At 47.2% G+C, this 17199-nt stretch overlaps 1 protein-coding gene across 1 annotated transcript in view; it reads right to left on the bottom strand.

Annotated features, from left to right (window-relative positions):
* The window catches only part of LOC126417021 (protein dachsous), a 423732-nt gene that overhangs the window by 18306 nt on the left and 388227 nt on the right, over positions 1 to 17199 (bottom strand). Inside the window, exons 21-22 of the mRNA XM_050084910.1 lie at positions 13697 to 13996; positions 520 to 811 (exon numbers count right to left, since the gene is read on the bottom strand). Coding sequence (XP_049940867.1) covers positions 520 to 811; positions 13697 to 13996 — 592 coding nt within the window. The remainder of the gene's footprint in view (positions 1 to 519; positions 812 to 13696; positions 13997 to 17199) is intronic.

Raw genomic sequence — 17199 nt, forward strand, 5'->3', positions numbered from 1 at the left:
CGCACGGTTTCGCGGTGCGGTCGCAAAACACAGACACTAAACTTATTACAGTGAATAGAGACGTCTATGGACGAACGGACAGATCATAACTTTGCGAAAATGAAGAAAATAAACTTTTCACTCGAGGGAAGATTTGAACCATGAACCTCTCGCTCCGCAGCTGCTCACGCTAACCACCGGACCACGGCGCTCCTTGGCTCACATTGTCCTTTAAGTTGCCTATGATGCGCATGGACTACTCAGTTTGTATATTTTGCTTATTTTTTCATAGTTCCACACAACTTCTTCCTGTTTTCTCGATTGATCTGTGTTCAGTTTTTCAAGGCCTATCCACTGTGCCAACTTATAACTAAATCTGAAGGGGGTGCGATGGGGAGGTTCCCTTGTTAGGATGGACTAGCGTGGAGAGCCGCAGCAAACCAGTCTTCGGACAGAAGACACCAACAGAGACAATATTATGTCCCACACTGGGTTGTATTTACAGACCTCGCCAGAGCACGGCTCCAGCCGTCGACTCACCGGTACTCGTCCTGGGCGAAGCGCGGGCCGCCGCCGGAGCCCCGCGAGATGCTGACGCGCACGGCAGCGACGGCGGACAGTGGCGGCCGGCCGGCGTCGGTGGCGGCCACAACGAGCGTCACGTGTGGCGCCGCGGGCGCCGCGCTGCCGTTGGCGTACAGCGTGCCGCGCGCCTCGTCCATCGAGAAGCCGCGCGCCGCCGCCGCCAGCGAGAAGCGCACCGCCGCGTTCTGCCCCGAGTCCGCGTCCGTCGCGCTCAGCGTCAGCAGCGCGCGCGACGGCTCGCTCACGTCTGAAACAGGGCAGCCCGTGTCATCTGCGTCGGTACCTCCATAGAGCCCAAAACAATAGCTGCAGCCATAACAAAATAGCGACAGCTGCGTTGTGACATCTGTCGCGAAGCGCCCTCGCCTATACCTCTTCAAAGTTTAAGTACCCATCTACATTTACTTAAAGCGAGCAACAAAGTGCGCGCTAGAGCGAACGGGAAAAGTCGTGCTCGATTAGAAGCGCCACAAAGCGCACATTAGATGCCGAGCAAGTGTTAAGGAGACCAAAAAGCTAAAGTCAACCCCCCCCCATTCACACAGTCTGTCTCCATACAGAGTAAATTCTACTTGCCAAATTTGTGAAAATGCTGGCGAAGCGTGTATCTGAGGCGAAACACGGTAACCTGCCCGGTATTCACACAGTGGGATGAGAAGAAACGGCCGAAAAACCACATCGGGGCTGGCCTGCACGCCGACCCCTCGCCGTTAAGCTGCCGGATGGATTCGATCCGGAACCGGCAAACCTCCCCGTCCCGGAGCGGTCGTATTAACACGCGCGGCTGCCCGCAACGGTCGCACATCACGACTGCGTGCACAGAGGGCAAGTTTTCGTGGCGTTGCTTACTTCATTCTTACCTTCTATTCATTATACAGAGTGGACTTTAACAAAACCGCAGGCACTGATTCCTGAAACGGATGAAAAAAAAGGTGCTATCAGCACGTGTCCGTAAATGGACGGTGTGCGTGCAGCGACGACAAATGGTCCCGGAGCCCAGTACAGAGCTGCTTAGCATCCACTTCACAACGGGTGTTCCAAGTGGTCTCCTTGCGACGCAATGCACGCGTTCACGCGACACATCACGAATTGCCGCACTTTGGAGTACACCACTTTGGCGGGCCACTTGCCTGGAGCTTGTACTAGGGTTCGTCTCAATATTCTTCAGACCTGTGTCCCCCCAAATCTGGCGCACGCACAGTCCGCCGTCTCCCTGCACGTTCGTCTGTCTGAAACGTGAGCACACAAACGCCCGAAAAGGGCCTGAAATGTTGTGTGGTGCCGTTGGTGTCTGTGAGGGGACTTGTTTTGATTTAGCCGTGCTGACTATCGACCGTTTCTAACTGCTTGGCCGTAGGAAAACACTATCTCGGCTCCTTCAAAAACTGGTTCAAATGGCTCTGAGCACTATGGGACTTAACATCTGAGGTCATCAGTCCCCTAGAACTTAGAACTACTTGAACCTAACTAACCTAAGGAAATCACACACATCCATGCCCGAGGCAGCATTCGAACCTGCGACCGTAGCGGTCGCGCGGTTCCGGACTGAAGCGCCTAGAACCACTCGGCCACATCGGCCGGCTCGGCTTCTTCGCGATGTGCGTATCAGACTATTGTGGTGCTTACAGTAGGCTGCGTTAATCACACAGCCTGCAACACACGAGGAACACGACACGTCGTCAGAGGAACTTTCATCTGTCAGCGCCATCTACCGTGCCAACGATTCCTTTACGGACACATGTTTATTGGACCTTTTCTCCTCCATTTCCAGTCCGGAATCCCTCCCTGCGGTTTGTCGGTTTTATTAATTTTCACCCTGTATACACTGGCATTGAAAAGCACGAAATGAACCATTACCGCTGAAAAAAAAAAGTAGATGAAGAGACAGAGGAGAGAGGACGTCTGACATTTCTTCGGAAAAGTACCTTCTTTTAGACTTTTAGAGGACGAACATTCGTTTCGAAATTGAAATTGAGCGAAGATAACTGCCAATTCGTAATAGAGTACGTTCAACAGAAACTTTGGAAGCAGCCAATTATCACTTCTGAGGAGTTAACGGACACTGGTCAACAGAGGTCTGTAAAAACCTATACTTCTGGTACGTAAACAGGCTCACTGCCTGTACCATTTCCCTTCGATGTCTCAATGGCATGCCTTTCTCTGCGGCAACAATCTTCTAACGTGCGGCATATTTCGTATAATGCCCTAACGCGTTTGTCCCTTTTGTCATAATCTTCATTTCTGATGCCAGAAAGCCACGGCTTCAGTTTATGTTGTTCAATTAAAACACTTGCGCATGTTTTGTACCAAGTTGCCGTGTTGCGCCTTCTTTCTTCTCGAAATCACTTTGTCAGTGCGGCGCGAGAGCACCATAAGTGCATAGGTGCTTTACCTCTCGGAGGCACGCGTGTGGAGGAACGTTTCGGCTTCTATCGTAAGCATTCGTACGACATCGCGTGCCGTTCCACGCACGGATATAGAACTGCCTTCGGTTCATTGGAACATGCAGCAGCAGGATGGGGGTAGCGAGTCTAGACACTCCGCACACCTTCACGGACGTTTGTGCCATTAAATGAACGTGGAAAAAAGCACTTCAGCCAATTTCATTCCAAATATCGAAACACCAAATCGTTAAAATGATTATAAAATGTTTACACATAATCCACGGTACCTTTGAACGGGATCTGTCTGTACTAGCTAGGTAATGACATTCGAAATCTGCAGAACCGTTACGGACAAACCTTGCGCCGCAGCATTGTCACGTGACTCTAGGAGCCAATGTATGTAGGCGACAAAATACCTGTTCTGCAGTTACCACTTAAACTGGCGAACTTACAACCACTCCCGGACTACGGCCTTAAGATCATCGACAGCTTTTGGCACAATAGGCGTATACTAGTGAAGATCGATGGGAAACGCTCTAGCCTCAAGGTTCTCACAGACGGCATCCCTGAAGGTTCTGTCTTTTCTCCACTACTCTTTGCCATCTGTGTCAATGACATCCCGCTATTGCCTCGGGTGGTGCTTGCCCAATTCGCGGACGACACCGTCTTGCTGACCAGTAGCCGGAGGGTCAACGCGGTCATCGCTCGCCTAAAACGTCATCTCGCCATTGTAGAACAGTGGGCCAACGAAAATGCAGGTACAGTCAATGCAGACAGGACGAGAGCGATGATCTTCACTCGACGCCACCCGGATTTGACAGACAGCTGATTCTTCACCATTAGGAAATCCCTTGGAGCAATCACGTCAAGTACCTTGGGAGCACATTCGACAATGAGTTACATTTCGAACCGCATGTACAGGATAAGAGGATCAAGATTTCACGGCTCATCTGCAAACTACGCCCCCTACTGGCCAGCTCGCAGATGAATGTCAATACGAAACTTCGTCTTTACAGGGCAACAGCCTTCCCAGTCATTTTATATGGTTGTTCCACGTGGGGGACAGCCAGGCCCTCTAATTTGAAAACCATCCGGACTCTGCAAAATCGATGTCTTCGACTCATTCTTGAGGCGCTTAGGCGGGAAAGAATCCGTGATCTAGATGAAGAGCTTAACCAACCATCGATCGAGGATAGCATCATCCAACACACGCGCAAGTTCATGGACGAAATAGAGAACCTAGGATTGACGTCACGTCTCCTAGAAAATGTTGGATCACATCAGCTCCGAGGTGTTGGCACCGGGTCCGGCTGCCTCGGGCGATTATCGAAATCCGACAGGAATTAAGGCTCCGTGCTTTTATCAAGATTGCGATAAAGTTACATCTTGACCATCAACAAAGGAAGTCCAGCAGTTGCACAGAACCGTTTTTTGTGGTTGTGACCTAAGCTGGTAGCACTTCGTTACAACCTTTAAAAAAGTTGGTGTATGCAACTGCTCACTTCATAGAAATCCCTACTCTATTACCGAAGCTGAATACTGGATTAGCGGATGTCTGTTTACACGATAAGTCCAACAATAATCATACTGCGATGTCAAAGACAATCGGGTAATCGATCACAGCATAAAAGCCACAATGCAGGCAGGTAATGCTTGAATGTTGTGTACAAATTTTGAAGACCCACGTGACAATATCTCCAGTTACCGTTATCATGTTATGTCTTCACAACCGTGTGCGCAGATATAACGTGTATGTATCTTTGCTTGGATTTCATGTTATTACCCGATTTTCATTGACATCACAGAATGATTACCGTTTGTTTCTTATGTAAACAGACATGTCAAGAGTTTACGTTAAAAACAGTATGTTTTTTACGATTTCCTTCAGTCCAAGGAACTATTTTATAAGAACTATTTTACAGGCGTTTGATGCAACGATGACTTTAGTGAATCTTTTTGACACCGAGGTAATGTGAACGTATATTTTTGTATACTGGTGTCCCAAGAGGAATGTTCAGTATTCAGGGATATGGCAGAAACGACCATTAGAAGCAAAAAAGGAAGTTTTGTTGTTCAAACTTTTCTGATAGTATTCAGCGTGAAATGCAAGGACGTATCGAGAGGAACAGTAAACGCTTTATGTCTTACAGAGCCGCGCTGAGTCCTCGGGGCAGCTCCTAATTGAGGGCCCAAAGAAGAAACATCCAGCAGGGACTGCAGCCTTCAGGTAATAGTTGATACAATTAACGACGTACTGTCAGAGTAGAGATGTTGCGCGGCGTAATCAACCAAACTGCGTGACCTCTTCGGTCCGCAGAAGAGCCTAGACATTAATCTACGTCACCGCGCCGGAGATTATTTACATAGAGTGCGAGTGGCGCATTAAGGGCGGCAGTGGCGAGGCGTCGGCTGAGCCCGCCTAATTAACTGGCGTCGTCGTCCTCGGAGCGGCGTCGCAGTCTGCGTGCGCCAGAGTCCGCCTGCCGCGGTCCCGCGCCGCCGCCGCCGATTCAATGCAAAGTGCCCCGCGAGCCCAAAAACGAAAGCGAGAGTGGCCGCCAGAGGCGAGAAACCAGCCTCGCCAGTGACCGCGGTTCGCTTCTCGGCGAGGTCGCCCGCCAACTTTGCCTCCGGATGCGTCCGCCGCGGAGCCTTTCGTGAAGTAGGCTGAAGCACAAGTATCTGGAGAATACCGCCAGGGAACTACGTGTTGCCAGTCGGCGCTTGTTGCTCGTATGCCAGTTGCAGATATGATAAGTCCACGCAGCGAGGTAGCCAACGCGGGGGCAGAAAAAATATTCACTCGATGCTCCGCGCACTCTATTATTTGTTTTATCCAAACGGAATTTCGACTAAACGTGGCTAGCCAAGTAATTTCCCTGACGCAAGTATGATAAATTCCGAACAGTTACCTATACGACTTATTTGTAAAACATTGGTATAATTCCCAATCTGGGTCGAAACCGAGCTAGTAATACGCTATATTCAACCAAACTATACATAATTTGCAGCAGGTTTCAGGGTCACAGGCATTTTAGTTCGTCGTAATAGTATGACAAGGCCGAGTGCTGTGTTGCTTCTAAGGCTTTACTAGAAATCGCCACGAGGGCACTGAGACGACAACATCGTCTACTTCGCTCACCAGCCCCATAAACGCACACTGTACGATGTAATTTTTTTCACAGAATTGATTGGATGGTTGGTTGGTTGATTAATTTGGGGGGGGGGGGGGGGGCGGGGGGTGAGGGGCCAAATAGCGGGGTTATCGGTCTCTTGGATTAGGGAAAGATGGGGAAGGAAGTCAGCCGTGCCTTTTCAAAAGAACCAACCCGCCATTTGCCTGAAGCGATTTAGGGAAATCACAGAAAACCTAAATCTGGATGGCCGGAGGCAGGTTTGAATGTCGTCCTCCAGAATGCGAGTCAAGTGTGCTAACCACTGCACCTCTTCGCTGGCTTCACAGAATTGAAACGCCGAAGCATTCCGCCAGATGCCTTCTCCTTCCCAAATGGAGCCTCGGCTGCTATCTGCGAGCGCTAATTTCACTGTCGATCTGAGAGAGAGAATCAACACCGATTCCGTGATCATTTGCAGAAATAACTGTCTGACGAAGTGACACTTACGTTGACAGTACTTGTATTCAATGCGAGAGGCGTATCGGATACCTGCGAATGTCTCGCTGTTGGTCATAAATGCTGCTGGCGGAAACGTTAATCTCCTTCTCGACACTGCTCGTAATCAGTTAATTGTTCAGTCCGCACGTAACAACCAGTTTTCGTTTCTCAGTTTAATATCGCTACTCCATCATACTGGTCCAAACCCGTCGATCCGTAAGGCGATACCAGTGGATGGCACCATCAATTTAGCCGGTAATTACACTTGAATGGCGACAGCGCGCTGCAAGTGACTCCCGACACAGAACGGATGTTCCGCCACGCTGGGAAGCCACGTCCGAAATTAGTCCACGCCCAGCTATTACATTATTTGCTTCCAACGTAGAAGCCGACTGACGTGTTCCACGAAATTACCATACCCCGTGTTGACCGTGCAGTTTCCTTTGTGTCGGCTACCTGCTGATGGTCGAGGTGGTGGCCAGAGAGAGAGAATATGTCAGAGGCGAATGAGTCTACCTCCTGTGGACGTTGGCGCAAGACGTCTGCCTTCGGCAGCCAGCCCTCGCTGCGAACTGAGAAGGTTTAAACAATAATTGATATTCGGTGCGGCGTTCATGAGGCCTTGTGTCTTAAAGGGCGAAGCTCTCCGAGAGAAAGAGTACTGCGCGGTAGGTCTTTCTTTCCAGTTTCCGTCAGCACGAAACAGATTTAGCTCTTTGGAGCAAGGATTTTATACTTGCTGTTCTTCGTGAAAAGAGTGTATTATTTATGACGAGGGAATGAATTCTAGGATTTTATTTTTATTTACTGGTATGCAAACACAGAGCTGTGCATATCCTTATGTGTCACCACCGAGTGAATTAGGGACAATAGAGCATTTGTTATGGTATTTAAGACTGCATGGTCTGATTTCGATATGAATTAATGCAGCCTTCTAACGTTTCCTGCTGCATGAAGCGGTTAAATTCTTTCGAACTGTCCGCCGATAACTCTTTGGCCATTGCCAAGTGGCAACTGACTGCCATGTCGTTGATGGCCTCGTCTTCACATAGCTATTTGTGATACTTGACAACTTTCGACTTCATAATGGCCATCACTATCAGTATCATCTATGGAGATGAGACGGAAACTCGATATCCATTTTTGAGTTCCGCAGTCTTGAACACGGCATATATCAATTCAGTAACCTACGAGTGAGCAATAGAGTTTACAATCGATGGTTTTTAGGTTATGAAAAATATTTAGACAAATCTCTTCTACTTGCATGGTAGTAAAGAAGATATGCCGCGCGAGTTAACAAGACACATGATACTGAATACGTGGCGAATACACACTAGCGATACTTCCCAGAAGAATCACACAACAAAACCCAGTATATCGCACCGCAGCTAACTACGAGAACACCATGAAGTGCCAAACACAAGAGCATCTCGCGGCTGTTGGAGGTGATTCCTCTATTTAATGTGGCACTGCATACACATTGTACCACTATGCCACTAAAATAAATAGTGAAACTATGCCGTGCGATGGTAGCCATTAATAAATACTACCATAATGCTTCCGGAGAATGGATTAAAATGGTTCAAATGGCTCTAAGCACTATGGGACATAACATCTGAGGTCATCAATTCCCTACACTTAGAACTACTTAAACCTACCTAACCTAAGGACATCACACACATCCACGCCCGAGGCAGGATTCGAACCTACGACCGTAGCAGCCGCATGCTTCTGGACTGAGGCGCCTAGAACCACTCGGTCACAGCGGCCGGCTAATGTGTTAAAGATGTGGTACGTTAATTTGGTCGATTCCTAGAATACAACAGGAGATAGTCTGGAAATTCTTTAGAACTGAGAGAACCTGTTTGCTTTCAACAGAAGAAGTGATACTCGCAAGTGGATTTCGAACCGTGTTTTAGCAGAAGATATAAAACAAAAAGACAAACGTGTCAATGAAACGGCTGGAAAGGTGAAACCAGGAAACAACAGACTTCGCTTTTCAGAGTACACTGATATTTTCATTGGCATTATCAATATCTTGCTCCTTCTGAAGGGTGCCATCGTCATAGGAATAACTCCGCTTGTTTCCGCTGGGTCAAATGGGAAAGTTAACATCTTGCGGAAATCGAGGTCATTCAAGATGGACCACAATCTGGGGCGGAAAAAAGTGGGGAAGGAAGATGATCATTGGCTATTTTTCAGTTTTTATTAGCATTTGCGGGGATTATTTCGAGTAGAACTGCTCGCTGAAAGAATCCCTAGTAATGAATCTCAGTGGTATTACCATGAACATCGCTGCAAAAAGACCGAGTGCGCATCGATTTGGTAATTGGAGTTGGTCGATCTCGAGTTAGCAATTGAGCAGAACTGACATCAAACACTGAACTCTGTTTCCGAAAACGACTGCAATGAAGGATGCTATGCGTAAGAGTAAGGTTTTTATTGAAACATAACGGGCACGCGGGCATAAAGAAATATACTTGAAACAGGAATAAAAGTTCCACACATAAAATACGCAGAGCTCGACGATGATTAGTTAAACAGAGTTGGCGAACTGCGGCTCTTTTTTTACATCGTGATAAGCAAAATAGTTAATTTTTCTCGTGGATTTACTCCTAATTATACGAACGACAACAAAAAGAAGTATAAGAATACACAGGACAAAGAAAAGACAAAAAAAGCATTAATAAAAGACGCCAAGTGTTGGAACGGGACAGCAGAAAAGTGACTGGGTCGGCTTAGGCGGCTGTAAAACACTGCGGCAGACATTTGTGAGCCCTTTCAGCTTAAATGAGGGAGAAAGAGAGAAAAGAACCGTTAATTCGTGTTGCTTTTAATTTAGAGCGCGCAAGCCGTGGCGAATTGCGGTGTGGTTTATGGCGGCGGACCGCGGTCGGCCCACTTGGGGCAGCCTCCATTTTAGAGAACACTACGGCACGAGGAGCACGTGTTCCAACCTAGAAATAATCAAACACATAGAGACTGAAGCTCACCGCTCTGAATCTGAGTGAAAGTAAAGTAAAATAAAATCGGCCCCGCATTTATAGTGCACGAGCACTGTGGTCTACGATTCTTTTCACTGGGAGGAATTCTGACACATACAGAGAGCTACTGATATTCCAGCAAACATTATCGGGTTTTCTGCTGTGTGTGGTGTAAAAGGCCCACGCTGTCCTTAGAGACAGCAAGTTCTGTAGACTGTACGAAACAGTGCGTCGTTGCTGAACACTCCGTCACTTACGGTTCTAGTTGTCGATGCCAGCTATCAACTTTGTTATACGGTTGGTCGCGATTTCTGTATATTTCGAAAAGCAACGTTTTTGATGTAAGTCTGTCATATGGATGGTGAAATAAGGCAAGATGTGTGGGACATGCCTACATTTGAGATAAAAGGTAGGAAGGAAGTGGGGAAGAGGGGGAAATAAATGTTGTGTTCACATCCAGATCAGGGTATTTGAAACGGAATTTCAGCTCAGGTAGGCAATGATAAATAATGTAAGTAGTTCAAGCAAATTGCAATGAGCAAATAAATGACGACGACAGGAAGTGTATTTGAACTTGTTTCTTAAGAATTAATTTCAGTGTCGTAGATATTACGATATTCAGAGCCTCTCTGTATTCATAGCATAGTGGAAATTTGCAATTGTTTTCCTGTACGTTTGCCTAGGTAATTTAGTATCACGTAATGGAAGAGCAAGGCGTTCCTGCAACTACGTTTCTCCTTTTTTTCCTTTTAGTGCTCTCGAGGACCACTGAGCCTTCACGACACACCGAGACACCTCCACATGCAAGTCAGGTACTGGAAGAATTTGAAATATTCTGCTACAGAAGAGTGTCAGTACTTAATGACCAGATGAGGTACGAAAACTTGTCTGTATAAAACAGGAGATTACACAAGTGTGTGTAAAACACGTGCATGAAGAGCCTCTCAGGGATCTTATGATTTGTGATATGTGCGTGGTGAGCACGGGACCCCAAGCTATTGCAACACCTACTTTCTATCTTGTGCTGAAATCTCTCATCTCAGACTAGCCTTCCTTTCCTTATTTACTTTCTCATGATGACAGCCTTTGATGTCGGCCCAGCTATCCTCTACGTTCTGCTTTCCTTTCTCGACATAGTCATTTACATTACATCATTTCTTGGCTGAAGTAATTTTTGGTCCCCTTCTGGGTTTGACCTTCATTCTCCAAATTCTTTTGTAAAGTGTGACAGACTGGGGCAGAACACCTTAAATAGAGTCTACTGTAGGCAGTATTCAAGATTATCTGCACACAACAACTGTGTAGACTCGTAAATGCGCTTAAAAGCCAACGTGGCAGACAATACAATTTGGTGGGGTCGTTATGTATCCTTTCGGTACAGCCCCTGACACCGCAGGGGTTACAATGCTCACGCCCGAGCAGCTAACTTCCCACGTATGCCAACGATGAGATACCTGTCGTCTTGGGGCATGAGGATTCCCAGCAACGGTCATCATGCCAGATGACCTTTTCCGTGGGTCAATGACACTTGTGGAGAAAGTTCTTGATTTGAACAGGTGGCATTAGGGTGGACGTTTTGCACGTGAAACAAACCAAATTAAACCAAACCAACAGCCGCCGTTCTGATCCGAGCGTCTCATGAGACGAGTATAGAACGTTCATTGTGGACAGTTACAATTCTACTGCTTCCCCTACCCTGGCTACCTCATGGGAGCAGGGACAAGGCACATGTTTAGGAGTGAAACAATTTACCCAATACTTAGTATGTACTCGAACTGATGCAATAAAGCCATTATTTGTTATGGAACACAATGAAGATAAATTCGAAAAAGCTGAATCATTGGGGAAAATATGGAATGGATCATTACTAGTTAAACGATCCTCTGGTGTACAAACTACAGCTCTTCAGGCATGTGAACGTCTGGGTGACACACTACTGATCATTGCTGCATACAAAACTTTAAATATGGGCCAAGGAGTCATTTTCCACTGAGACCTTACTCTCTTCTCAGACCAGGAGCTACAGGCTAATCTTGAGCAATGAACTGTACATTTTGTCTGATGCGTCCAAAATGTCCAAAGGGTAATAGAATAGATACAGAGACATGGTGTGCATATGTGAAACCATAAGTCTCACTGCCCATGAAGTGCTTCCGATACGCGCAATGTGGTCATTTGTAATACCACTGCATGGCGGAGCCAAAATGCAGAAACAGCAGACGATCATGCACAAAGATATTTCTTATGAAAAACTGCCTTGGTGTTTCAACTATATAGAAGATCATTGTAATCGCTCAGTAGTTTACTTAGATACAAGAACGTAAATCTCTTGACCACCTGTAATAAACTGAGGCATCAAAAATATATGAATGCCTGCGTCCTGTTGACATGATAATCATACGAAAGTCACAGCCATCACCCACACTACCTCGTTTTTTTTTCTCAACAGATCATCCACTGTCCTCCTCTCTTGCGATTACTGTGGCAATGGTGTCAAAAGCATCTTCCAACTCCATAAACAACAGGGTTGCTTGTTTGAACCCTCTCCCCAGAAGCCCACGGATCAGAGGCCTGACGACAAGTAATGGCTGAAGGAACTGCGGCATTTGGGTGCCAGGGCTGCCCACTCTTCATCTGTACCCGCACTCGTCTTGGAGAGGCCCTTTCAGGAACCTCAGCCACCAAAAGCTGCAAAGGAAGAGGAAGAGAAAGACAGAGAGCATGAGGAGGAGAAGGAGAAGAATAATCGAGACAAGACTACTCCAGTGACCCTGGAGGTGCCAGATCACCTCTCCCCCACCCTCCCCCACGCAGTCAGATTCCGAACGAATGCTCATTGATTCGGTTCCATCCCCATTGGTGACAGATAGTGACTCTGAGGAATGACCAGGCTTCCTAGCATTTTTACATCTTACCTGGGCACCTCTAATGTGATCATACAGTGGAACTGTAACGGACGTTACTGTCACCTGCCAAAACTACGACACTTGCTTCCTCCTCTTCTTCAGTTTGCATAGCTCTACGAGAAACATATTTCACCAATGACCATTCCCCGTATGCTCCGTATTTATCGTGAATTCTGTCGAAAGTCTGCTGCCGCTGAGACGGCGTTTGGATGGCTCTATACATTGGTTCACACAGATTTTGTGAGTGGACTCTCCTTCGTACCAAGTTGGAAGCAATATCGGTGTGGTTGCGAACGACCTCAGCGATAACTATTGTAATATTCATTTACCTCCAGCAGGCCGCTTACTAACAATGAACTGGGCACCTCAATCCAATAACTGCCCCCCCCCCCCTTTCCTCCTGCTTGGGACTTCTGTGGGAGAGTACCACTTGATCTGGTAGGAGCCTTCTTATTCATCATCTTCTTACTGATAGTAAACTGTGTGTCATCAGTGACGGTGCTCCTACCCAGTTCGGTGCCGCCCTGCCGTACTCATGGCTTCGCTACATTGGTCACCACACGACGAACCTTGTGACAATGGCCACTTTCTAGTTACCCTGTCACCTCCATGCCACCACCAGACGGACTGACTATCACGTCTGTCGCTTCGAAGAGTCAACTGGCAGTTGTACGCCTCTGTTGTTATTTCGTCCCCTCTCTGTCAGACTGCATCGACGATGTTGTGCAAGACGTCTCTGATGAGATCATCTGCACCAGTGGAACTGCTGTTCCCCATTCTATAGGCTACAATTCTTCTCATGACAACTGTGCGACGTACATAATTTAAAATATCACGCACCACGAGTAATACTGTTATTGTTAATGCCCTAATGCCCTTCATTATAATGCCACCCCCCCCCCCCCCCCCATCACACGCACTTCTCTCAGCACCTTGTTGTACATAGTCCTATATTGAAAGTTGTTCTTTCTGAATAGCTATTGCTATTGTCGCTGCAATTTCAATCTTCTCCTCTTTCTTTATTTCTCCCATTTCTGATAATACTACACGCAACTCCAAATATGCTAAGCTAATCAACATTAGTATCTATAGTGTCTAGTGTTGTAAGAATTTAGTATCACAGCGAATTGTTGAAATATTTCGCTTTATAATCTGTGTTGTGCGTTTATACCTCTGTAAACACGAAAAGCAGTTTTTGCACTTTTCCCTGCGCGGAATGCGGCAAATAGGCGGCCGGCACTCACCGGGCAGCGTGGCCTCGTAGTGGGCGCGCGAGAAGACGGGCGCGTTGTCGTTGACGTCGGACACGGAGACGGTGAGCGTGGTGGCGGCGCGGTGCGCCGTGTCGGAGGCGGCGACGCGCAGCCGGAACTGCCGCCGCTGCTCGAAGTCGAGGCGGCGCACGAGCGTGACGCGCCCGCTGAACCGGTCCACGCTGAAGAAGCCCTCGGCGCCCGGCTGCTCCTCCAGGCTGTACGTCAGCGGCGGGTTCGTGTCCACGTCGTTGGCCGTCACCGCCGTCAGCACCGCGCCCACTTCCGTGCCTGAACACACCACACGGCCGTTTACACACCCGCCCGTTTCGCGCGACGCGCACCGTCGCGTCGCAGCGTGTTCGGAGCCAACCTGTGTCATCTAGAAAATGTATTTAAGAAACACCGAGAGTCCTGATGATAAATGGTTCAAATGGCTCTGAGCACTATGGGACTTAACATCTGAGGCCATCAGTCCCCTAGAACTTAGAACTACTTACACCTAACTAACCTAAGGACATCACACACATCCATGCCCGAGGCAGGATTCCAACCTGCGACCGTAGCGGTCGCGCGGTTCCGGACTGAAGCGTCTAGAACCGCTCGGCCACCGCGGCCGGCTCCGCTGATGATATACACATTTATTGTAGTGCTGTGCACGTAAGAAGGCAGGTGCGGGGCGATTTCCAGCGGCAATCTGCAGTAGGCGAGGGCAAAAAATCACATGTCTCTTATAAATCACTGTGACTGAAAAGTCACAGTTTTTCACATTAGCAAATTTACAGCATCTACCACCAATTTCAGTCACAACAAGAAGTCGCTTTTAGCAACTAGCACCTAAAGTACCATTTAACACTCAAATGCGTGTGCCATGTGTTTGGCCGAAGTTCGTACTTCTTTCTGAGAACCGTGTGTCACGTTGTCTAGTTCCGCTGCGATTTCGGTGACGAGTCGCAACTAGAGATCGCAGGTAACAACTAAAATTAGCTTTTAACATTCCACCCTGTGACTTCTGTTGACCGACGTTCGTACTTCGTTCTAAGAACCTCGCATCTCGTGCTACGATAGGATAAATGAACCAAGATGTTAGTTTGTTCCGCGGGAATTAGTGTTTTGTTATATGTGGCTAGAGTGGGCCCTGCGTGCCGTACCAAACCAGAAGATAGCTGGCCGATACTTGCGCCTGCGACAGTGTGTGCACTCGGAAGCTCACAGTGGAGAACAGTGGACTCCACGAACACGTAGTTAGTACGAATTCATAAAACCTGGTCCCAAAAGAGCTCTGACTAGTCAGTCTGTAGTTACATACTTCTGTCCTTCTTACCTTTGCGCCTTGTTAACTTACGTTGCACAGCCACGCTTCTATTTCACTCTGTATGTGAACAGCCGAAGTTTAGGCGTTATTTTACTTGTTTCAGTGATTCTCTGTGCCGTGACGACCTCCGTGCTCACATTCAGCTTGAATCCGTGGCATTATATGTATCGTGTATACTCTCGATTTGTTAATTGGAGACAATGCTACATGTTTACAGTTACTTGTATGCATCTAATATTTGTAAGTACGTGTAACAGGTAACAGAGTCTATTGTCGTCTCGCTCTTAATTACACTCATATGTTGTATTGCTTGTGCTTGATAATAGCGTAACCCTAAATTGCAATGGCCAAATAAAAACTTCTACAGCTATAACCGAAAAATGAGTTTCGTATGTGGTATACCTGTGTGATACGTGTCTTTGAGTCTTTGCCTTCTTGCCACTGCAGTGTAACAGTTGGTTGCACTAAAGTGCCTGTCTGTCTCGCTCTCTAACGGGTGTCTACCTAGTGACTTGTGACCCTAGGCGCGCGAGGTTAAAGGAGGCTCCTGATAAGGGCGTCTGTACCGGCGAGGGCGCGCTGTGGCCGGCGTCGCACAGGGTAGCGAGCGGCCTTTGGGATGCGCCTCGGCGGCAGGAGGCATGCCGCGCGGCATGGCGATCGCTTGTGCAGGAGCTGCGTGCAGAGCCGCCGTAATGACGGCATCTTCAGCCCTTTGTCATCGCCTCCGTCGCCTTGAACCTGGCCGCCAGCTCACACGCGCCGCTCTGCGTTTCCGAGTTGGCAGTATAGTCTGTGCTCCAAATTAAAAGCGTATTCGTAGATGGAAGCGTTTCTTTACAGGAATATGTAAACTACGATTGAAAAGACAAATTAAAAGAGTTAACTGCGGCAGTCATGTTTATTTTCTTCCACGTATAACATGATAAAGAATACATTTTTCCCCTGTTCTCATAAAATCTGAAAGCTTCTCTTTTCAAATATGCAATATGAACTCCACTCGTCACTCGCCACGATTCCTAAATGGGGGCACATGTTCACTACTTACGAGGGCGTGCTGAAAGTTAATGCCTCCGATTTTATTATGCGATAATTCCTAAAGCTAATAACAAACAGTCTACAAATTTTTTGTTCGTGTCTACGTATTCATTTCTCAACACGGTGCCGAACATTTTTCTCCAAACGAGAGACCAGTTATTTTGACTTTGCTGGAGGCGCCAATTCGGAACTGTGTGGGCGATTATCGATGGCAGCGAAGCCCAGGTGTCTGCTTGTACGTTGTCTCGCATTGTCATGCTGAGATTGATGGTGCTCCGTGTGTGGACGAACTCTTCGAATTCGAAACTCGACTACGGCACTCTGTTTCTCACGCACCGGCATAGTTACATTACACACTGCCATTTTACACGATACAGTTCGGATGTCTCTAGCGGCAGAGCGCTGCAAATATGTAGACGTGAAGAATAAAGGTGGAGAGTGTTAATAACTTTTGCTTTATTTAAAAAGGTTTTAGTTGTCATGTAAAAAAAACGGAGGCACTGCTTTTCAGCACGCCCTGATACGCTCTGGCACGGAAAGGACGTCACGTTTTAAAGTTTCGTCATTGTGGATGAAACATTATCTCAGTTGTACAAAGATGGAGCATGAAACACATGTAGGTGTGTAGATGGTATCACAAAACTTCGGAAAACCATCATTTGAAAGTCCTAGACGCGAACATAAATCTCCTTTGTTCCCTATACGAATTCAATGTTTTAACCACTGCGTCAAATACCTCTGTATTTATTTTGGCGAACGCTACATAGAACATGTTTCCGCTGTTTCATCATCAGTGGCAATGTCAGTATCAACTTAATGACTTCCAAAGGATTAATATTCAATCGGTACATAAAAGGGTTACAACATTCATATATTCTTCGAATTTATCAGATCAAGGGGTGTAAGAGTTATTTTGTGAAAAATGTGGGTGAGCAGTTGCCCTCATACGAGCCAGGAGTTTACAACATTTCTTCGAATCCCAAGTAAAATTTAATTTCTCAAACGGTATGATTAGGTGTGCCAGAGATAAAGGCCGTTTTTCTTCAGAAGTTCTGTGGAACTGTTCTACCAGCCACAGGTCACTGTATTTTCGCTAGTCACACAGTGGGACACAAGAGAGCTGGCCCGCAGCTCGCCTATT

Source organism: Schistocerca serialis, chromosome 8 (genome assembly GCF_023864345.2).
Source record: "Schistocerca serialis cubense isolate TAMUIC-IGC-003099 chromosome 8, iqSchSeri2.2, whole genome shotgun sequence".
Taxonomy (NCBI): domain Eukaryota; kingdom Metazoa; phylum Arthropoda; class Insecta; order Orthoptera; family Acrididae; genus Schistocerca; species Schistocerca serialis.